This window comes from Tinamus guttatus, unplaced genomic scaffold, assembly GCF_059628265.1.
Source record: "Tinamus guttatus ecotype Peru unplaced genomic scaffold, ASM5962826v1 Tinamus_guttatus_pri_ptg000408l, whole genome shotgun sequence".
In the NCBI taxonomy this organism is placed as follows: domain Eukaryota; kingdom Metazoa; phylum Chordata; class Aves; order Tinamiformes; family Tinamidae; genus Tinamus; species Tinamus guttatus.
Genome location: NW_028288942.1, coordinates 474,441 through 498,512, shown reverse-complemented (window position 1 = coordinate 498,512; position 24,072 = coordinate 474,441). Strand labels below are relative to the sequence as shown.

Here is a 24,072-nt window from a genome sequence, read left to right as displayed (position 1 = left end):
TTGTTTTATGCCTCTTTTCATGTATTCAAAGATAGCTGTTCTTCAGACTGTATAACACGTGCCAGGTGTTTGTGTATTAAAACATTTTCAAGAGAGTCTTTATACACTGCACTATGTTCATTCTGAACTGTTTTCAAAATTAAACATTTGTTCCTGCATTGTGTGATTATGTGTGGGATATGTTGAGTAGGTGAGAGACAAGTTAAATCTTATGAAACCATTCCAAAAATTATTGGCTTTCAAAGGGTCTGTGCTTGTCTCTGGAGGGGAGTCAAAGGCAAAGCTAATACCACTGGGGAAAGGATGGTCCTTGCAAAGATCCAACCAAACTTGGATCCTGATAACGCAGTGACTGCTTGAAATCTTGATGCAATCTCGGCCGTGTCACTTGGAAATGGGAGGGGGTTTTATAACCATGCAGCAACGGGCGCACTTTGACCTTACAAGGCTTTCTGGCAGTTCCTTGCGTGATGAAGGGAAAAATACTCAGTAACTGCCAAAGAAAACTTCCCTGCCTTCCGGAAGGCAGAGAAATGGGGCGATCCTCATTCTTTTTGGTGCTAGGCTATGCGTTTTCCCAGAAGTGAGTAATTGCGGTTGCGTTGCTTACAAGGGAAGTGCAGAGACGAGTCTCCTGCCTTCTGCAGACAATAAGGAGCATTGCAGAGCAATTCTGTTTCTCAAGCAATTTCCAGAAGTATTGCAATTTTAGTTTTGATAGGAATATCTCTTTTAAAAGATCTAAATCCTGCTTAAAATATCTACTTTCCATAGCTTCTGTTTTCTTTCATAACTGGAGATCAGATGAGGAGAACGATTCACAGGAAAAACTGTTTCAGTTGGACAAGCAGCTGACTCAGCTGTTCTTAACGAATTTGCTTTTTCTCACACTTCTACCACTACAAATAAAGCCTAATGGACCAAGACATGTACTGCAAACCATCACTCCTTGATTTTTGTTAAATGTTAAGTGTATTGTTCTGAGACATAACTACTGCTACCGTACTAGTAAAATGTCCTGAAAGAAAAGAAGAAAACTGTTGTTGTTGTTGTTGTTATTATTATTATTATTATTATTATAGACTCCTGATATAAACAGCCCTCTGTAGAGGGAGGGGTAGAACATAAGATGCTAGGAATGCTGACCTCTTTTGTTGAGGAAAAAATATATGGAGTACCCTTAAAGGAAATACAACAAGGTAAATCTTAAAAAATGTAAGGATCTCTGTCTAGAATTAGGCTAATGTTTGCATCAATACTGGAAGATTGTGTCAGTCAAGACCATGGCCTGGAGGGATTTATGTGCCAGGCTGGTGGAAAGTACCAGGCTTGTACGTAAAGAGACACAGCGAATATGACCTCTAGTCAACTTAAAATGAGTTAAAAGTTTCTCCTGGAAACTTCCCTTGAGTTTTTATGTCAATCTGCAGCGTATAGGAATTCTTACTGACTTTGAAGTCACATAACGTTATTCCAGTGCACACAGAAAATGAAAACTTTGTCATGCATTTGTAAATTTATTTTCACTGAGGGTATCTGCAAATCATATATGCGAGTGTTAATATTCCATATGTTAATATTTTACACAAAATCTTATTCTATATAAAAAGGAAAATCTGCAACCTTTTTTCCAAGAAGTTTTTGTTTGTTTGTTTGTTTCGTCCTCTGAAGGAGAGAGGGAAAGACCTGAGGAGGGTGTATTTTCTGTTGCTAGAGGAAGAGTAACAGGAATACAGAAGCTAGTTTGTATCAGCAGAGTACAACTTTGTGGTTCTTTTTAGTTGCTTGAGAATGTGTCCATAAGCTAATATTGATGCTACACTGTATCACTTTATACCAAGCAGTTAAAAATATTATCTATTTCTTAAGTCAGTACTCCATTATGTTATTTTCTTTCCCAAAATATTTAACTGAATCTGCCAAACGTTATTCTGATTATGCCAGAAGTATCCTTTTCCATCGGCTGCACTTTATATGAAGAGCATTTTATGTTTTAACTTGACGTTCAAGTTTCAGGTGACAGCTAATGCTTATCTTGCAGTACTCACTGGGAATGTTATTGTGTTTCTTGCTGGCAGGATGGGCTCTCTTGAGATGGAAACAAGTGTTGCTGCTGCAAGGAGACCCACTAGCTCACTAGGCACTACTTTTTTTCCAGGCCCACCATTCCCTTTGAATCGCAGCTGCTACCAATTACTGGCCCACTGTGGAATAGAGTTTTAAAACTGAAGAGTTTTCAGATTTCCAGGTCTCTTGCTTGATGATATCATTATCCACAGAGCTGCATATTTTGGCATTCCAGGATAGGGCCCATGTTGCACTGGGAAACCTGCCTGTAAGAAACTTGGAGCTGTTGCTGTGTCTGTTTAGTCTACCGGGAATTAAGTCAGGTACCGATTTAGTAGGGATTAAGAGGACTCTGGGCCTTTTTTTCTCTCATTAGCACTATATCCTGTGACCCATGTTCCAGGTCATGTGTTTGGTAGGAACTGCACTCCTGCTACCTCTCCCTCTGTTTCTTGTTTTCCATGTCAGGTGATATCTGCCAGTGTATGACACCACATCACTGATCACTTCTGTATGCCTCAACCAAATGGGGAATTTGTTGTTTAAATAGGAACTTTGGCTGGCCCTGCTTTTCTGCTTAGCATCAATTAAAATATGCAATGTTTCTGGTATAAGTGTCTTCTTTCTCCACTATTAAGGTTCTCACACTTCAGTAGGTGTCTTTGTCAAAGTCCCAGTGTGGGAGAAATGTGAATACCTGTAGTAGGCAGAATGTGTGCACTTACTTGCCGAGTAACCTTTCTCTTTTCTAGGTTTAGCTGCTCTAAAATTCTTGTTATGTGACACTTCCTTATCATTAAAAAAAAAAAAAAAAGGAAGGAAGGAAGTGGGAACTCTGTATGGAATATGTATTCTATGACTCTATGATTCTATGATTCTATTGTGAAAGCTATAAAACAAATAATGAAATAATTATTTTTCAACATCTGTGAGAAGTAGTATCGGGTGGTATAAATAGAGATTCTCTCAGGTTATTAACCAAGTAATTTTGGCAAGTCTTGTGAGAAGAAAAATTGGTGCAGAGTTGAACTTCAAATTTTGAGTTAATTTGGAATTGGGTGTTTTATGAAGAAATGAGGATTTTAGTGAATTGCTTTGAGCTTTGTCAAGTCTTCAGATGTAAATTGTCTCACAGCCCACCTACCTGCTCGTTCATAATCCACCTGTCAACAATGAAACTTTTTTGCTTACAAAAAGTTTTCAGAACAATTTACTAAGGTTATGAAATCATTTTAGTCCTGTGTATCATCAAATATGAAATACATTTGTTCTTCAAAACCCTGTAATTTATCACCCTATGAGATAGCTGTTATGTCTTAGAGTTGTTTTACAGTCTTGATGATAAAGTTCTTGTAGTCTAGAACAGTCTTATAATGCAAGCTATCTACTACTAATAATTATTTGTTTATTTCGATTTCTCAGCGTCTTCGAAGATGAGAGCATGAAACTACGACAACTGAAACTTGAAAATCAGGTAAATGATGCAGAAGCTGGCAAGAAAGCAGGAAACAAGCATGAGCCACCTCTTTTTTCTAAGTAGGGAGGAGATGAAATTGTGCTTCCTCTGCTTTCCCCCATTTTTCCTCATGATAGCCTGGCCTGTTGTTGCAATTTACTTAGACTTTTTTTTATGTAGAGCTACATAAGAAGTGTGGTGACAGTGAATACAGGCCCTGTTCTGTGATACGTAAGGCTGTATATGGATTCAGAATCCATCTCTTGGAGACTTGAGAGTTTGGGTGATGTGATTAAAAATACTAGGTCTAAGGAATACAAAGAGAACTAACTGCTAACACTTCTCGTTATAGATTTTCCTGGATTTTGCTAGTTTGAAAATCATCCTTGCCATGGTTGGTAGGCTTTATTTCTTTGGTACATTTATGCTTCATATAGAAGCTCATATGATTGGGAATGAATAACCACAGAGCCAGACTTAGTCAAAAGAGAGGAAACGCTCTATAGGGAATTATGCAATTTAAACATCAAAGAAAAATGTTCCTTGAACTATAAAAAGATTTCCTTAACTCTGATAGATTTCCAACATCTTTGCACCTTTTTTTTCCCTCTTTAAGAATACACTTAGAGACAAGTGTTTAGTATGTATGAGGTAAAGTGCTTCTGCTTCTAAACCAGCTGAGTGCTGTTTGCTGAATGCTTAAATCACCATACTCTTTGAAGCCATAATGTACCCAATGCATCCATCCTTAATATTCTGCTTCTGTGACATTTTAAATGCCTATAGATTAGAAGTCTTGAGATGTAAGATTATTATGATCATCAGGCTGGCGATTCTACATAGACCAGAAAATGATGCATACAGTTCAGCTAGATAGAACATAAAACTGAATTTGAATTAAAGTATGGTTTTTAGAAAGGACCTTCTGTTTCAGATGAGGATTTTTAATCCAGACATGGAAATGTTTAGGGAACTATTCCAGTGGTTAATAACTTCGTTTACCAGTAGTTGTTCATTATTTCTTCTCCGAATTTGCATAGCTTTGACTTGAGCCTGGATTTTTTGTTTGCTTTTTCTACGTATTTGTGCATATTTAAACCACTTCCAGAATCAAGAAGTAAAGAGCATCTTTGGCCATATCCATGAGTAATTCACAGAATCACAAAATTATTGAGGTTGGAAGGGACCTCTGGAGATCAAGTAGTCCAACTCCCATATTCAAACGGGGTCATCTAGAGCACATTGCACAGGGTCATATCCAGGTGGGTTTTGAATATCTCCAGATAAGGAGATGCCACAGCATCTTGCTGGGCAACCTGTTCCAGAGCTCTGTCACCCTCACATTAAAGTAGTTTTTCCTTGTCTTCAGATGGAACTTCGCATGTTTCAGTTTGTGCCTGTTGCCTCATGTCTTGTAGCTGGGCACCACTGAAAATAATCTGGCCCCATGCTCTTTACATCCTCTCTTCAGATACTTATACACATTGATTTGATTCCCCCTCAGTCCTCTCTTCTCCAGGCCTAATATGCCCATCAAGAGATTGAGGAGTCTCCTTCTCTGGAGGTCTTCCAAAGCCACCTGGATGCCACCCTGTGCCACATGCTCTAGGTGTCCCTGCTGGAGCAGGGGGGTTGGACTAGGTGACCCCTAGAGGTCCCTTCCAACCTCAACCGTTCTGTGGTTCTGTTCTCTCTCTCAGCCTTTTCTCATGGGAGGGGTGCTGCAGACCCCTAATCATTCATCTATGCTGGACTATGCAGCAGTTCCATGTCTCTCTTGTACTGGGCAGCCCTGAACTGGACACCACTCCAGGTGTGGGCTCATCAGGTTTGAGCAGAGGGGGAGGATCAAGAAGATACCATTTTGCCTTCTTGACCACAAGGGCGTGTTGCTGGCTCGTTAACATGCTGTCCGTCAGGACTCCTAGGTCCTTCTCTGCAGAGCAGCTCTCCAGAAGATCAGTCCCCAGTCTGTACTGGTGCATGGGATTATTCTTGCCAAGGTGCCTGACCCTGCACTTGCCTTTGTTGAACTTCAGGAGGTTCTTCTCTGCCCAGCTCTCCTGCCTGACCAGGTCCCTCTGAATGGCAGCCCAGCGCTCTGGAGTATCGGTGACTCCTCCCAGCTTTGTCTGCTCAGCAAACTTGCTGAGTGCCTTCTGTCCCCTCATCCAGGTCATTGGTGAATAAGCTGAACAAGATTGGACCCACTACTGACCCCTGGGGGACACCGCTAGTTACAGGCCTCAGCCATGCTCTGTGCCACTGATCACACCCTTGCGAGCTCCACCATTCAGACAACTCTCAACCCACCTCGCTGTCTACTGTCTACTCATCTAGCTCGTGCCTCCTGAGCTTCCACATGAGGATGTTGTAGGAGACAGTGTCAAAAGCCTTGCTGAAGTCAAGGTAGGCAACATCCACGGCGCTCTACTCATCTCTCCAGTCAGTAGCCTCAAAAAGGTTTTCAGACTGGTTAAGCATGACTTCCTCATGGGGAATCCAAGCTGACTAGTCCTGATCGCCTTCTTGTTCTTCACGTGCTCAGCAGTGACATCCAGGATGAACTGGTCCATCCTTTCCCAGGGATGGAGGTAAGGCTGACTGGCTGTAGTTACCTGGGTCATCCTCCTTGCCCTTTTAGAAGGCTCCTTCTTTTTGAGGACTGGAGTGACACTGGCTTTCTTCCAGTCTTCAGGCACTTCTGTTCTCCAAGACCTTTAAAGAAGATGGAGAGTGTACTAGCAATAACATCTGCCAGCTCAGCACTTGGTGCATCCTGTCAGGGCACATGGATTTGTGGGTACTGATGTATTTGACAAAGCCCTTTTAGTTTTCCTTGACATCCTTTGCCAGATTTAATTCCAAATGGGCCTTGGCCTTCTTTGTCACATCCCTACATACTCACATCCCAGCATACTGATGTCCATAAAAGAATGGACAACATTCCATTCTTTTACCTGTTGACCTTCCAGTACCTCTTGTTAACAATGTTGAATAGAAAACAGTAGTTTGAGAAAAGATTTAAGAATCTGTGAAAGAGCATATAGCGCCAAATGCCATTCAGTAGTAAGATGAAAAAATAACGATGGTCAGAGTGCTTGGCGAGGGTACCTGGCTGTCATTTTCTGGATTAGTATGGATCTTGGGTCTGAAGTTTTGTTTGAGACTTTTTAGATTTGGTCATGTTGGCAATCATTTGTAGAATCGATGCCTAGAAACTTGTAGTAAAAACATAGCGTAAACGTATCCTGTTCCTCCCAGGTATACACCTTGTAGAGATTTGACAAGAAATGTTAACAGTCTCTTATTTGTGGTTGGATATTTAGGTTTGAATGTTAGCTTTGGAAGTCTACTTCTAACATTTTCTTGAGTAATAACATGCCTTCGGAGAAACACAGATGTCAGTAGCAGATCACTAACAGGCCTTGTGGTGGACTAATTGATCATCATAGCTAATACCTCACCTGATTGAATTTGAAATCAACTTCATCTTGTTTGAAACCTTTGACCACACAGAGAATCTGTTTCTTGTTTTAATCCCATCTTCATGGGGTAAGTTTTAAAAGAATGCACAAGTCTGAAGGTAAAGCTGCTCTGCCACCATGTGTAGACAGAAAGAACTGCTACCAACTATCCTGTCAGTGGGCTAGCAGATTTTCTACATCTCATGCAAGAGAAACCACCATTGCTTGAGAGAGAGAGCCTAAGGGAAGAAGAAAGGGCTCTAAAAACACTTATGCCTCAGGGATTGTGTTCTTGGTGCTATTTATCTGATGGATACTTGGAGACTGAGGAGAATTTGATGAGGAAAGAGTGTTTTATCAAACTGAAGAGGAACTTTCACGAGGTTTTTAAGGTGCGTAATAAGCAGACTTGGATAAACTGCACCTCCAGCAAAGGACTTGCACATCATTTGACATAGTGGTGCATTACAGAATACTGGAATATGATTCTGTCCTTCATGCACCTTAAAAGTTATAATAATTAAGCACATCTGTCTTTAAAATGATATGATGTTCCCATATACCTTGATTTATCTTCAGAAGTCGTTTCTACTTTCATTTGCTAGACAATTGTGAGTATCAAATCATGCTGGAAAAGTATGGTTTCATTTTTACTGTTCTTTCCTTTCAGTCCCAAATTATATGGGAAAAGTTCTCAAGGTAGGCCAGATTTCCTATCACAGAATCAAGTCCAGTATTAATGACCGAATTATCTGTTTTCTTCCTTTTGTGTTAGTTCATTTATTTTTCCTCTACCAGTTTGAGAACTGTGTGTTGTGAGTTCTTCCTGTTAGATGACAACCTTTGTCATAAAACCTTTTTCCTTTGCAAATCTTCATTTGCTGGATTGTGAAGGTATTCATAACAACAGAGTCAACTGAATGAATAAGCCTTAGTTAAGGGGTTTTTAGAAGTGGTATATCCTAGTATAAGTTTCTATTGCCATGTAATGCCTGGGTCAAAAACTGTCATCTTTACTTTGCCATCTGCTGATAATCCTGGAGATGAAACTTTAGCAATATAATAAACCTATCTCTCTTAATATGAACTTTAATTGTACTGAACAGCGAGAAAAAATATCCATTCCCTAAGTGCACCACAAGTTGTTATCCCAAAAGACAGGGTGTTCAATCATAAGTGCAGTAGAAAGAGCAGCTCACAAGGAGTCTTCATTCTATCTGCTCTATCAGCTTAAATAAGTATGAGGCATAGAGTAATAAAATCAGACACACATGTATATTGTAAAATTTACTTTGTGAAACTCTTCATATTGGATTCTAAATGACTCTGCTGAGTTTATTTCTATTTATATGAAGGATTTTGTGCAGTCTAGACTGAATAAAAGAAGTTAAAATTATTTGCTAATGGCCTCAGGATAGAGGAGTATGCTTTCAGCCCCTCTGCATGTGGTTACTCATCTCAATTTCATGTTCTTTATTTCAGAGAGCTCTTCTGGAGAAGAAGCAAAGGAAGAAACGTCTTGATCCCTTGATGGTTCAGCCAAATCCTGAGGCAAAGCTTCGCAGGTCAAAGCCCAAAGGGTGCGAGGAGCAGGCTCCTTTAGTAGAAAACCCAATTCCTTTCCACAGTGATGCTACATTACATGGTAAGCACGCATCATGATTGCAGTACTTGCCAAAAAAGCCAGTGCGTGCATGTTATGTCAGCGATGGTCACCTACATTGCTGTGGCAGTGGTCAGGGAGGAACAAGATTGATTACACATCTCTCAAAAAAACATACCATAAAACAAACCAAAGCCATAAAAACAAACAAAAACCTTATCTTGAGTTTTGTGACAGTTGAGAATCATCTGCCTTTGAGTAATCTCCCTTTTGTGTTAGGCTAAAAGCAATTTCCAAAATGAGTTAGGAACTTCTAGAAAGGCAGGGAGATAAGAATCCAGAGTGAGATATTAGTGTGCGTGACAAATACCTCTTGCCTTACACATTTCAGCCCTTGTTAAAAAAAAAAAAAAAAAAAAAGTCATTTATAAATGGGGAAAACTGATTTCTGACATGTTTAAAGCAAGTTGCTCACAATTTCCTGGCCAAAGTTAAGTGAACAAAAATAAATTGGTAGTTTAAAGGGAATCTTGAGCAAGGAAAGAATAAATGAGAGATTGCCCTGGGACACTTCTGTAGTGGTAAATTATTAGGCTTTTGGATTCTGCTTAATTTTGGTCTGCAGGCATTGATGGACCAGCTGCTTTCCTGAAATCAGAAGTGCAAGACTTAGGGACCAAACTCCAAACTCTCTCTGCTGGATCTTCCATAACAGAAGACAGTGCAGATCAGGAAAATGATGGAGAGGCCCTCACAGAAACAGCAGGCAAGCCAGATCTGCAAGAACTCTTACAGAAACGGGGTAAGATAATGGAGCAGACTTCTTTTACTTTGTATAATTTTATAATTTTGCACGTAACATTAAAAAAGGTGGGGGTAGAAGAGGAGGGGAATATCATGAAGCAGGTATCTATAGGACCTTTCTCTGAAATACACTAGTAGTAGTTCCTCTGTTTTCTGGTTAACTGCAGTTTCTCTTTTTTTCCCATAACATGCTGGTATTAATTAGAGAGCTAGTTATATTTTAAAGTTGTTTTTTTTTAATGTCTTGTATTATTTGTGTCCTTTCCAAGGAAGATGGTCACAAAGCAGCATTTCTCATTTTGCTAAAGTTCAGGATAATTTTATTCCAGATATAATATATAGGTGTCTCATACCTGATGACACAGGGACCTTCTGCAATCAATAATACAGCACTTATTTACCTGCTGAGGAGACCTTCTTGAAAGGTGCTCTTCCTGAGTTGGAGCATACCACAATCAGCAGTTTTGGAGTTTTATTTTCAATAGGTGGAGAGGGACACTCACATTCAAATGTCCATCCCTGCATGCTAATATCTTTCTTTGCTGCCAGTGCCACAAGAAACTATTTGTTGCATGCTGTCCAAGCACTTGGCAGAAAAATAAAAGTGACTTGGTTTAACATGGCACACAGCTTGCTTTATTTGGTAAAACCTGTCTCACAGAACGTTTCCAGTACACCTTATGAATTAAGATACTACCATATGTAGAAACACTTTCAGTTGTCAGATACAACAGCTGTTTACCTATGGATAGCAGGGGTACGAGGATGATCAGGGGCCTGGAACATCTGCCCTATGAGGAGAGGCTGAGGGAGCTGGGCCTGTTCAGCCTGGAGAAGAGAAGGCTGAGAGGGGATCTAATCAGTGTCTATAAATACCTCACAGGAGACAGTGAGGAGGATGGTGCTGGCCTCTCTTCACGGGTGGCCACCGACAGAACTAGAGGTAATGGCCACAAACTGAAGCACCAAAAGTTCCACAGGCACTTAAGGAAAAATTTCTTAACGGTGAGGGTGACAGAGCACTGGAACAGGCTGCCCAGAGAGGTTGTGGGGTCCCCTTCTCTGGAGATCTTCAAAACCTGCTTGGATGCAGTTCTGTGCCATGTGCTCTAGGTGACCCTGCGTGTGCAGGGGGGTTGGACTAGATGACCTCTAGAGGTCCCTTCCAACCTTAAGCATTCCATGATTCTATGATAGCAACAAGAGTCAGGACAGGAAGCAGGATAGAATGTCTAAATAGAAAATTCAGGGGAAACTGGTAGAGGGAGAATGTAAACAGTGAGTTTTGAAGCTGGCCAGAGCACTGTGATTAGTGCCTTTCCTCTCTCCAAGTGTACTTTGGGAAGTTTTTGGCAGGTTGGTAAGACTACATTTTTCTATTTCATCTGAGACGGAGAAAGCTTCCATCAATGCCCTTTGTTTTCAGTGCCGTGTTGGAATACTGCTGTGTTACTGATTCATAGGAAAGGATCCAGATCAACAGCCCGATGCTGTTCCTATTCTTTAGAGCTTTACGCACTTTTCCATTTCACAGCTGAATCATAGGAAGGAAATCGCAGAACAAGATGATGCAACTCCAAGTGGAAGGAAACTCCAAACAGTAATGTGTACAGAAGTTCTTCCTAAATGCCTTTAGGCGGAGTTATTTTAGTTATATACCACAGTCATGAATGAAAGTATAAACTAAGCAATACAGTGTATCATGCGAAATGTGTAGTGATGAAAGTCAAATAGATGCTTAATCAGCTGAGTGGTGAAAAATATCACCAGTGCTTTGGAATTGAAGGCTTGGGAAGCAGTATTCCACAAGAAGAAAATAAGCAGTTGGAATAGCAGAGATTATGAAGATAGGAGCGAAAGAGCTGTTGAAGTGGCATGTGTGAATTAGTGATTCCATGAACTCATGATGCCTTCTTTCAGGGGTTGTTTGCTTGATCCTCTGTTCTGACAGGAATTTCAGGAAGTTTGAATTTTGATGAGGAGGACACAGAAGAGGAAGAAGAAACTAATAAAAGACCATGTCCTGAATCTGAGAGACCTAGTTCTGCAACCAGCCTGAAATCTTCTGCAGTAAGTGTTATGAAGTCAATTTCCATTAAGAATTGGGCACATACTTGTTTTTTAGTACTCACACCTTGAGTATTATGCTAAAATGTAGTAGTTGCAACTGCTGTAGTTTGTGTTCATTCCTGAAGGCAGATAAAGGTCAAAATTGTCAGGTTATCTGACTGGCAAGTTAAACACAAAGACCTAGAGATCAAAGGAGCATGGCAGAGGAACAGAAGTAATCTTATCATCAGTGAAGAAAAGACAGTGAATTGGCTACTCCTCAAAGACCCTTTAAGGGGAAAGATGAGTCAGTTGCCACTGGTGTGAAACTCCAAGATGATAAAGAATAACTAACTCTCCCTGTGAGATAGATCTGTTCAGTAGGGGAGTCTTTCCTAAGATCCTAAGATTCCTTTTGATCCTAAGATCAAAAATATCTTCAGCCAGGATTTTTCTCAACAGAGAAACACAGGTGGTTTCTTGATAAACTCCTCTTTCCCAAGTATCTTCCTCTTGAAATATAAGGTCTTCTGTTTCAACTGACCGTTCTTTTCTTGGTCAATACAAGAGCCTCTCATCTGATAATCTGCTAATATGATGCCTCTTCTCATAGGAAACAGGTGCTTCCTGTACTCCAGCCCCTCAGGCAGATGCACAGCTGGGAGAAGTAGAGAACTTGGAGGATTTTGCATTACATCCAGCACCCCGTGGTATTACAGTCAAATGTCGAATCACTAGAGATAAGAAGGGAATGGATCGGGGCTTCTTCCCTACTTATTACATGCATCTGGAAAGGGATGACAACAGAAAGGTATTGGAGCTAGTGCACAGTATTTTGGCTATAGGACTCCTACCACAGACCATTTTTGATGTAATGGGAGCAGGGCATAAATTAAGAAATTAGAGGCTGAGGAGAAAAAGCATGCTGATGAGAACTGCTTATCTTTGGCAAGCCACAAAGCAAGGTTTAGAAGCAATAACATAGTGAGAAGATGAAATACAAAAATATAAAAACTTAAGGGGTAAAGGAGAACAGAAGGACTGAGTTGTTTGAGAAGAAAAGGAGGGAAGATGCAAAAAAATCAAAGTTGCTTTGAATCTAGACTGAGGGGGCTAATTGCAGGATTAGGATTTCAGGCTGTTCACTTAGGGAAGAGGTGAAAAGTATGGAGACAGGAGTAACAGCACAGAGCAAAAATGGGAGTGGGTGAGGGGAAGCAGCTGGGACTTTGGGTAGTAATGCCTAGTGATGCTTTCTTTGAAAATTTTGGTTTTGATCAAAGTTTTGTATTTCCAGACATTCCTCCTTGCAGGACGAAAGCGGAAAAAGAGCAAAACATCAAATTACCTCATATCAATTGACCCAACTGACTTATCTCGGGAAGGGGAAAGTTTCATTGGAAAACTCAGGTGAGAGCCACAGATGAAAAACGGAGCCAAATATACAGCTTCTGCAGTAGGAGAGATTGGATTTCCGTTTTAGCTGAGTTGGAATTGCAAATAAAAATAGTGAACAGATCACAGGAAGATGTGCCTGGAGATGTATAAAGTTTCACTGTGCTGCACAGCTGCCTTCAGAAGATGACAAAATTTACCACTGATGCATCTCTCTCTTTCTGTCTCTTCCCCTTATTTGATCTTAGGTCAAACCTCATGGGAACTAAATTTACAGTCTATGATCATGGAGTTAACCCAGTCAAGGCCCAAGGTCTAGTGGAAAAGGCTCACACTCGACAGGAGCTTGCAGCCATTTGTTATGTAAGTAGTGCTTCTCTCCTTTTGCCCCTCTTCCCTTCTTGTAGCCTGACTTCCAAGGAATTTGAGCTCACAAAATCCTGGCAGCCTCCCCTACTTCACTTTTGAGCTAGCCAACCAATTTCCATCAAATTAGACAAAGGGCAAAGGCCCTGATAAGTTCCTACAAGTTTCATGAAAAAAAAAAAATCAGTTAGGGAATCAGCAGGAGTATAGAAAGAGGGAGAGAGACCCAAACTAATATTTTCACTGAGGGAAAGATGACAACGTAACTTTGAGATTCTTCAATAAATTATAGCCAACCAAGTAGAGGGATTTTTATCTTTGCCATAGTTACAGCAGCAGAAATTTACAGAGGTGGCATTCTACTGGAACATGATCCTGATCTTTTTGCTAAGTGGCACTTGAGGTGGAGGCAAAAAAGATGTGATAATTCTAGTACCAACCTATTTATGTGTTACTAGATGTTTTATTTGTATACAGTATTCCTCACTTCCCTGCCTATCTGAATGTTTTAGACATTTTATCTACATGGTTCTCATATGTACCCCTAGATTTTCTGAAATGATATAATAGAGGTTGCAGCTCCAAAAACGGTGTCTGTGAAATGCACTAGCACATTAGAAGAAGCTGTATAACTTCTATTAATCAGTGTTTCTAAAAGAGCCTCATCTTGATTTGTCAGGGTTTTTTGTTTGTTTGTTTGTTTGTTTGTTTGTTTTGGGGGGGGGGAAGGGATTGCTTGGTTTTAATCTGTGCTTTGGAAATTTTAAAGGTTGTTAATGATGTGATGCTATAGAGCACCTTAAATGAACTGAATGGTTAGAGAAGACCAAGAAAGATCCTTTTTCTTTGTTTTATACCCAATTCACTTGCAGCAGTCTCTTGCTGCACTTTCAGATCGATCTGCTTGTCCTAAAATTGAAGCTCAGATAGAACCTGACTATTTTTCTTTTGGGGGTTGTTCTCAATCATTTATGAAAGAGCGCGATTTCAGAGAAAATTGTAGAAAAAAGACAAGTTGTTCATTCTCCAGGAACATTCAAACCTAAGTGGTAGTTATATAGATAAGAAAAAGACCCGGTCAAAGACCGGATTTTATCATGTTAAGCCTTCTTCATTAGCAATATTTTAGCGTCTTTTTGCCTCAAATGCAGTTTTTTTTTTTCCTGAGATCACTCTTCTCTGATCTTATGGTAAATGTTTGTTTCATTAGAACAATATAAGTGTGCTCAAAGTTAAGTAAGTAGTACTATGCATGTCTTTTAAGTTCTCAAAATGGAGAGAGGCAGCTATTCTCAGCAGTAAATGTAATTGCATTTAATGTAACTGCTGGCACAGTTGTAGCTAACAAATCTGTAAGAAGCAGTACAGATGTGAATTTAAGATCAGCCTTGTTGCCTTTCCTTCAGTGAGAGGGAGTATCTAATTTCCTAAAAATACTATCTTCCTTATCTTTCAGGAAACCAATGTGTTAGGATTCAAGGGTCCCAGGAAGATGTCTGTGATCATTCCAGGAATGAATATGAATCACAAGCGAATCCCAATTCGGCCCCAAAATGTGAGTTTGGTCACGTTTCAGTCTGGAGGAAGAGGCTTTCTTCTAGAGATCTTTCTCCTAGAGGCCTTCTCCTAGAGATCTGGCTGCTACTGATGATTACAGCTATCAAAGCAAGGTTATTAATGGCAAAGATGGTTGGCAGGTTTCATGGCCAGTAAACTTTTTATAGTGCAATGAAAAGGTCTTGATTAATGTCCTTGCTTTTTACCTCACTTGTACACATCTTTGCTTCAGTCTTTCCTGCTGAGAACAGCCCTCAATGTTGCAGAGTGGCTGATACCCCAGAGCGCTGAGCCCCAGAGGTACCTCAACAGGCTGGAGAGATGGGAAAGAGGGAAACCTTATGAAATTCAGTGAAGTGCAAAGTCCTGCATCTAAGGAAGAATAAGGCCATGCACCAGTACGGGCTGGGGCTGACCTGCTGTAAAGTAGCTCTCCATAAAAAGACCTGAGAGTGCTGAAGGGCAGCAAACTGAGTTGACCATGAGCCAGCAGTGTGCCCTTGTGGCCAAGAAGGCCGATGGTATCTTAGGCTGCATTAGGAAGGGAGTCGCCAGCAGGTCGAGGAAGGTGACCACCCTCCTCTACTCAGCCCTGGTGAGGCTGCGTGTGGAGGACTGTGCCCAGTTTGGTGTTCCCCAATACAAGAGAGACGTGGAGCAACCAGAGTGAGTCCAGTGAAGGGCTACTAAGATGATTAGGGGACGGTAGCCCCTGTCTTATGAAGAAAGGTTGAGAGAGCTGGACATATTAGGCCTGGAGAAGAGAAGACTGAGGGGGCAGATCTAATCAACAAGTACCTGAAGGGAGGTAGGGCCAGGCTATTTTTGGCGATGCCCAGCTGTAGGACAAGAGGCAACAGGCACAAACTGAAACACAGGAAGTTCCATCTGAACAGCAGGAAAAGCTTTTTTATTATAAGGGCAACTGAGCACTGCAACAGGTTGCCCTGAGAAGTTTCAGAGTCTCCATCTGTGGAGATATTTAAGATCTGAGCAATGTGCTCTACATGACCTTGTTTGAGTGGGGCAGGGGATGGATGGAGGTGGAGTAGCTGATCTCCAGAGGTCCCTTCCAACCTCAACCATTCTATGATCCTGCGAGAAGTACATTTGAAGATGTTTTAAAGTGTGGGATGAACAAGATTCTGGTTCAGATCTCTGTTAGTGTGTGTTTCATGTTTAGTGTGATGGAGAAGAGGGCAGGAAGAATGAATAGAGATATTGTCAATGTTATAATCTAGAAAACAGTATTTGCAGCAGTGCTTTGAGTATAAGACAGAAAAGAATCTTTAAGAGTGGAAACTGAGACATATAAATCTGAAAAAAAATTTAATTTGGTGGGCAGGAGAATTGAATCTAGAGATGGTCACTGATTCCTCATCTCTCTATTGGAATTTCCATCTTCATTGGAACATACAGGAACCATTTCATTTTTCTCTAACATTTTCTTCAGTGTTTTGGTAGCAGGTAAGCATGGTGGCACTGGCTGAAATACCAAGTTGTACTGAGAAGCTGTCAAAGCCCTCAGGGTTTGACATTTTGGTTTTGCTTCCTTCTCTGTAGTCTGGTGCCACCAGTTAAACAATCTTGTCTCAGCTGTTAAAGAGAAAAAAATGCATTTCTAAATAATGTTTGATGACTATTCTCATCATGCAAGTTCTCTTTGAATCTTTATAAAACAAATAGAAAATAAACAAATATAAAAATGAAGATACAAACTAAGTAGATTAACTTGAACAATAAGCTTTAATGAAAATTTAAAAATTGATTATCCTTAAAAATCCATTATACACTAGTACCAAAACATATGACATAGCTGTATTAGGCAGACATCCACAAGAGGTTGTTCCCTGATCATTAAATAACTTCAAATTGGGTTCCTTTTTTTTTTTTTTTGGTAACTTTTAGCTTTTATTATTTCAGGCTGGATTTTATTTGGTTAAACTGTTAAATCACAGGTTGTTTTCCTCACTATTGTTGTCAATGCCTTAAAATTTCCTCCGTTTCTCAAATATAACATGTTGTTTTGTTGCTTTATCACTTTTTTTTCCCCTCATCTCTGTGTTTCATATTTTACTTCTCCTATTAGACCTGGTCAGATGGCATTTAACCTATTCAAGGCATATTTACAGCCCACTGTAGCCTTTAGATTCTTTATGGAAACACACCCTAGGACCTAGCACTCTGGAATTAAATTAGATTATTTTTCTTGGTTTGAAAGTTACAAGATTGCAAATGGAAGTTGGATCCTATTGGAGAAAGCTGATGTGAGTCTTGGAGATGATTCCTGATAGCAGGGTGATACTCTGGGTCTGGGTAGAAGTGATACTGATGACCTCTGAAGCTCACACTTGCTCTTTCTCACTGTTGTTTTGGAAAAGAATTTAAGACAGAATTTAAGTATTGTCATTGTGTTCTGTTAAACAGGAAATGACTTTCAAGTGGTAGAGTGCACACACCTGAGAGAGGCAGTACTTAAAAGCAGAATCATTCCAAATCTGATATATACATTTATTTCTTCGGAGCAGGAGCATGAGAGTCTGCTATCAAAGTGGCAAAGCAAAAACTTGGAGAACCTCATTGAGCTACACAACAAAGCTCCAGTCTGGAATGATGATACTCAGTCTTACGTTTTGAACTTCCATGGGAGAGTCACTCAGGCCTCAGTGAAGAACTTCCAGATTGTCCATGACAATGACCGTAAGAGTCCCTTGGAGAGTTTGGGGGTTTGGCATTACAATATGGAAATCCCAGCATATGCTGTGAAGTTTGGGAGGTGTAGGACACCCTTCCTGGAGAAGGGAGACAAAGTGGAGAAATTCTGCCCAGGGGGGTATTGGGGATTTCTGATCTGTTAAGCAAATGATATGAGACTTCCCTTTTTTGCGGGTGGGTGCAGAGGCTGCTGTCCACAGCTACACCAAAAAGGGGGACAATATCAAGCCTCTGAAAGGGAAAGGAAAGGATTAACATGGCACCTTCCACCGTACCAAATAGTGGTTTGAGCCTTGGCTCTGGAAAATAAGGTAATTTCAGCAACACAGTCTCTCTAGAGAACAAATTTCAAGGCCAATTTGGTAAAGAAGGAATAGCTACATCAACCACATATGTTTGGTGGGTCTCACTGCTGGTTTGGTTTGCTTTGCTTGTGCCTAAGTTTTGCCTCCATGTGAAATTGTTGGTCTCTGAGTCTTTCTTTTCTCCTCAGCTGACTACATTGTGATGCAGTTTGGTCGTGTAGCAGAAGATGTGTTCACGCTGGACTATAACTATCCTCTCTGTGCTCTCCAGGCCTTTGCTATTGGACTTTCCAGCTTTGATAGTAAATTGGCCTGTGAATGAGAGAGACAACAGGCTCGAGCCACGAACTCCCTGCCAACCTGCATCCTGCTGTCTGAGTTCTAGGTGCAGCGATGCGAAGTACACTGAGGAGGGAAGGGAACTGGAGGACAAATTTCTGCAGGCTCAGCAGAAAGCAAAGAGCCAGCCTAAGGGCGCTGTGGTAGCTGACCCTGGGGAGACTGTCCTGAAACGGAGCATTCTTATGGAAGAACAAGGCACGTGCATAATGTTCTTGTTGTCAGTATTGATCCCACTTTCAGAATCTTGAAACAGACGTTGCATTAGGGCAGGCAAAGAACTAGGCCACTAATTGGAACCTGTTCAGTTTGGATTAGAATAGTGGTTTAGTGCCCGTATACCTTGGATCTTCAGTAGTGCCCGTGGAGTTGGTGCTGCTGATCTTGCTCTCAGATCCTGAAGAGATTAATTCAGGAAAAGGAGGATAGTTTTGGCATGTATTCTGTTTTGCTCTGTGTGTTTGTTATCCTGCTGTCTGTTACAACACCCAGAGACAGAGAGGGAAGGATCTAGCTTATGCCTCTGCAATTGTAGGTAATTTTCAGCGAATAAAGTGCTGGAATGAGACACTGGTTTTAATAATCTACTTCTCTCTTAGTATGAAGAGCAGTTCTTTGTTAAGGCTGATGCTCAAGTTTCCTTTCACTGTTCTAATTGCTTCATATCCTTTGACAATCTTTTTACCAAATAAAAAAAGAATCAAAACTCAAATAGTCCCTTCTTAGTTGGTGATACCCAACTAAGTTATATGGTGATATCCACGTATTTCTTCTTTTTGTTGTTCTTAGCTACTTCAAAATTAGATTGGATAGATGATAGAATCTGACTGAATTTGGCGGAAAGTAGTATTGTAACAATTTACAGTACTGCACCTGAAAAGCAGTTTTCTTACTAAATCTAGATTCTAAGCAGATCATTTTTTTTTATTGTACATTGTTTGTAAAATTTGGCATGTTTTTAGGAATAAGCTGAGTTCCTTTTTTTTTTTTTAACATGAGATTGTCTGAAATCAAAGCCTATGGAAATATATTTTATGCAAGTATTTTTAGTCTGAATATAGGAAGGAGGAAAGCTCATTCCAAAGGAGAGTACAGGGGTTTTCAAAAGCACCAGTAAATTTAATTAAAAAAAAATAAATAAAAGAGCTGAATCATGGGGCTCTGCAAAGTGTCTTTCTGATGTTCCATATATAATGCTGGATTGTACAGTACGGAGAATGCAGGACCTAACATGGAACATTTCTTGATTCAAGTGGCCTTGATTCATCAGAATGAATTGCTGCACACTGTCATATCAGCCTCTTAGAGCACACATTGGCTATGTACTAAAATGTCATGACATTATGCATATCCATGATAATTGTGGAAAACTGTATCCCTCCACTGCACCGAGACAGGTGTTCTCCAACCATGCACATAGTCCTTGTGAGCAGAACAACTCTGCCTCATGCTCCCAAAGGGCAGTTTACTGGTTTAGTTCTCCTGAGTCCTCACAGTGGTAGCTATCACTTGCTCTTTCAAAATAATGAGAAGTTGCAAAGACCTTTTCTTGTATTGCCGGGAAAAAGAAGTATTAATCATAGTTATCTGAAATTCTGTATCTAACTGTAAATTCTGAATTGTTGCTAAGGGCTCCAGCTCTCTTAAGGTGCCCGCTCTGCATTATTTGGGGAGCTGTTGTTTTCAGGGGGATCTCCTCAGCACAGCATTTGTCAAAGAGAAATTGAATCCCAGATGGCTTTTGTTCTCCGTGATCTTCAGCCTGGGAACAAGATGTGGCCATGTTTTCCAGCGGCGCTCTGCTGATTTCTTGCCTGATGGCTCCTCGCTCCATTGGCCCTTCCAGAAAAGCTAAAGAAATTGGTTCAAAGCATGCCTCGATCTGCTTAGTTGTTGGTTGGTCTTTTTACTTGGACTGTATGAAAGAAACTCCCTTCCATTAGTCTGGGGTCACCTGAAGGTAGAATGCTCATTTTCCACTCGAGCCAATTTCCTCTATGCTGCGCAGGCTCTGACACATCCCCTTATTCCTCCTCTCACCTAGGCCAGTCATCAAAGGCTCTTCCAGCTATTTGTTGACTTCAGAATGATCCTAGCAGAGTCCCCCTGACCTCTAGGGTTTTCTGTCCAGTTATGCAGACTGATGAACCGCTTCAGTGCTCTTTGATCAGATACTGTTTTACATGAATTGTATTTATAACTTTTGTATCTTGATGAAAATAAACTAATTTATAAGCTTTAAAATTTCAATTCTAAAATACTTTTTGTAGGATTTGCAGTTACTTGTGAGTGTTTATTTTTAGTCCTCCTGTTTCTACCTCAGTTTCTTCCTGATTTCCCATTCTTCATCTCCTTACTCCCCCTTTTCCTTTAAAATCCTCAACTCTCTTCCTTTGTAGTGTTTTTCACATGTATGAGAATGAATGTGAGATCTTTTTTTTTTTTTTCGCTCCACCAGCAGGAGGTCTTCCTATGCTGTTCCTGATTCCTATTTGATTCTTTCCTGAAGCTACTTCCCCTCCCCATATTCTTAGTGCTTCTCCCAGCCTCCAGCTAAGGTTTTTGGAATTTTTTTAAATGCTTTTCCCTCCCCTTCTGAGACCTTTGTGCATGCCAAGGACAGCACAGTATATTTCTCTCACTACAGGGAGATACAGTGGTCACAACAATCAAATACTGACACAACTGTCTGTGTAGGCTTTGATGCAAGCGGTCCACCATCTCTTCTTCCAAACACTCTCCATCTCTGTTAAATTAGGATAGTCGGGAGGAAAAACTGTAATTTCCTCTTAATAAAGCAATATTAATTGCCATTTTTTTTTACCTTTGCATATAACTGTAAAATGCAGGAAATCCTAAGAAGAGCTTAGAACAAGAAAAGAAGCATATTAGACTACTAAGTGTGAATCCTAAAGGCAGGCATAACAGACGGCTCATAGGCTCACAAACATCAAAGGTAATGAGTAATTTCTTGTTCTTTTTAGGGATCAGTCCCACACTCACTGAAGTTTTGCTGCTTAATTTGGTAGTAGCAGTAGCAGAGGTTTTGCTCTAAGTATAATAGTACTCTTATTGTCTGCATAATAATTCTCTTCCACTTGCTGGTATTAATAACTCTATAAACCTCTAAGTTATATTTGAATTAGATTTCCTGACTCTGTTAGAGAAGTCAAGAAAGGTTTGCTTATCATTTACAGGCCAAGAGCTAAGAGTTTGTGCAAAGTTTGTCCTATGAAACAATTATGGCCAGGTTTCTTATTTCATGCAGTCAGGAGTTCAAAACTTTTACCCATAGTGTCACATTGTCATCCTTAACTTTTTGCAGCCACTACAAGTGAATCCCAGAAAGAAACTAAGATATCGATAGCTGATCATTTTGTTGCTGCCTCAACCAGTGCAGACTACCAGGGTGTGAGGACAACCTTTACGACTGTGAAGTACTAAGAAACAAAAGCCCTTTAGTGTAAGAAGGCAGAGACCTTGTACCAGCTGTTACTGCTATCCCTTGAACTGCACAGACTTTACCAAAATGTGTCAAGCTAAAGGCTATTATAACCATTACCTGCATTGGTACATTAACATTTAATTTAGAGATTTTATACATGGATGGCTATGTTCTACAAGATGGAATTCATGGAAACATAAAGTAAATGAACAGATAAAGTGGACCATTGCACTCTATACAACAAAACCACTTAAAATGCAGAAAAAAAAGTATTTTTTTTATTAATGCTTGCATTGAAGCCTCTATTAAAGGGCATATTTTACTGTGAAAAATGATTTGATTTTTAAAAGCTGCATATCAAAATCATTCAGCTAAATAGAGTAAAAGCATGGGGAGTAAGGCCTGATCAGCTTCCCCAGCTCCCTTCGCTTCCGGTTCCAAGCGAACGGTTTGTGTCACCGTCACTGCTAGTAAGGAGAGAAGGAAATTAAAGTACTCCCTTCTCTTGAGTGGATTTCCATCACTGGGCTGCTGCAAACCATTTGTATATTGATTCACAGGAAGGAATATGATTCAATTCCTTCAATTCGGAGCTGTGTTGATTCTGCAGGGGAATGGGAGCATTAGTCACATTATCATCAGACATGGCCTAGAGTTCACAGAGGGAGCAGATGTGATGAGAAATGAGCTACCTTTTATGTCTAAACATTTTTTTCATAAAATAACATATTGTAGTAGGGGTTAACAGAAGCAGTAGTTGGATGAGATCATTACAGGGCTTTCATAAAGAAAAACAGCTGAATAATTTAATTCAATTTATTAATTTCATCTTATTTATATTGTAAATACTTCTGATTCCCACAGTTGCATCATAAAACTTTTTCCTTAAGTTATACTCATAAAATAATGGCATGGCATTACAAAGAAATATAATTGTACTTAAATGGATTACCAGCATCTGCTATCTTCAACACTGCCAGCCTCAAAATAAATAAATGAATAGGCCTTCCCAATCACAAGACATAATATTTTTGAAGGTGGTGGGTTTTGCCATCTGGTTTTTGAGGCTCTAGAATGCATTTAGGTCTTGTTTTCAGGCTTTGCTACATAACTTGAAAGAGTTGTGAACAATTTAGGTTTGGGTTTTGCCTGCCAAAAGCTGAGATTTTTCTCAGTCCATTCCCTGAACAGAATTCAAACAAAGTAAAACAACGTGGTAGTAACTCCGGCACAGGTTGTTATTTGCACACTACAACCATCTGTGACAGTGTCACCTGCAGGAGACATGAAGAAGTTTGATTGCTTTGCTGTTTCAGCTGCACTGCATCAAAAGCCCCTAATAGGAGGCATTTATATTTACTGAATTTGCAGTCCTGCTAGGACTGCCTGCTTTCTTCTTAGGGATGTGGCTTTTCACCTCAAGCGCAGCTCTGAACTTCATTGTATCAGTACTCTCTAGTCCGGCATTCCTATGCTGGTCAAGTGTTTTCAATATAGATATGACTTGGAAAATAAATCATTTTTTTGCTGGTTTATATGTTTTTTGCTCGTCACATCGTTGGTCAACTCTGTAGTATGCATGCACTTACAATGGTAGTAGGCTTTTTACCAGTATGCCTTTTTCAGTTCATCATTATTCCTTGCCTGGTATTACTTGGGTTGGGACCCCTTACACTACATGGCGCAAAGCAATCAACTCTCCCCACAATTTTCCTAAATTAACGTAGGGGGGAAAAAAAAAAGGTAACAGAGGCAGGAAGGTAAGGATGTGTTGTGAAAGAATGGGGCAATGCCGAATCAGTATGATTCATTTTAACATACCAGCCTAAAAGTAGTTTTCTTTAGCTATCATAATATGCAGGGGATTTTGAAGTTATGATTTCATAACCGTAAGATGATTGTTGTGCACATTAAAATGCAAAGGGGAACAGAGGCCCAGAGGTAGTGAAATGTGCGTGCAGGTACCCTGATCTAGGCAGAAATGGCTAAACTCCCTTGGCTTATTTTTGACTATGTTTTTGCTTTTTCAGACTTTTAGGATGATCTATTTCCAAGCACGACACAGCAAAAGAAAAGGAATGCTGATAAAAATTTAACAGAAGGGCAGCAGAAACTGTCATTGACTGACCAAAGGTGTAAGTGACTGCTGAGTAAGAGACTGTAGGAAAAAGTCTAGGAAGGGCCTATAGTGGCCCTCATGAAAACAGGCTCTGTATCTGTTGCCATTAAAAAAAGAAGGCTGGGGAGTGGAAAAGAGTCAATATCTGCAAATATCTGTGGAAAGACATGATAAAACCAGCCATCCAGCAACGCAAGTAGGTGCCGCCCATCTGGATGGCTCTGAGGAAAGCAGAGCAGGGAAGGAGTAGGGCAGCAGACCTGAAATGGAAGTTTAGCTGGGAACTGACGCTGTATGAATGCATAAGAAAAGAGCGACTTACTTTGACATAGCAGACTTAAGGATCAGGCCTAGTTCAAAATAATGGCTGAGGGGAGGAAGCGGG

At 40.3% G+C, this 24,072-nt stretch overlaps 1 protein-coding gene across 1 annotated transcript; it reads left to right on the top strand.

The window, feature by feature from the left end:
- Window positions 1-3,492: 3,492 nt before the first annotated feature.
- Window positions 3,493-18,122, top strand: TULP3 (TUB like protein 3). Its single transcript, XM_010214024.2, has 10 exons — window positions 3,493-3,541; window positions 8,473-8,635; window positions 9,219-9,395; window positions 11,349-11,467; window positions 12,060-12,257; window positions 12,744-12,856; window positions 13,090-13,204; window positions 14,664-14,762; window positions 17,293-17,464; window positions 17,973-18,122. Exons 1-10 carry the CDS (start codon window positions 3,509-3,511, stop codon window positions 18,104-18,106), a joined length of 1,323 nt encoding a protein of 440 aa, XP_010212326.2. The 5' UTR covers window positions 3,493-3,508; the 3' UTR covers window positions 18,107-18,122.
- Window positions 18,123-24,072: the final 5,950 nt, after the last annotated feature.

What these genes read in the sequence shown, in the direction of transcription:
- TULP3 (XM_010214024.2), top strand. Translation starts at nt 3,509, where the DNA reads ATGAAACTACGACAACTGAAACTTGAAAATCAG. An exon ending in CCAGCCTGAAATCTTCTGCA is followed by an intron (nt 11,468 to 12,059) that starts GTAAGTGTTATG and finishes CTCTTCTCATAG; the next exon opens with GAAACAGGTGCTTCCTGTAC. An exon ending in GATTGTCCATGACAATGACC is followed by an intron (nt 17,465 to 17,972) that starts GTAAGAGTCCCT and finishes TTTTCTCCTCAG; the next exon opens with CTGACTACATTGTGATGCAG.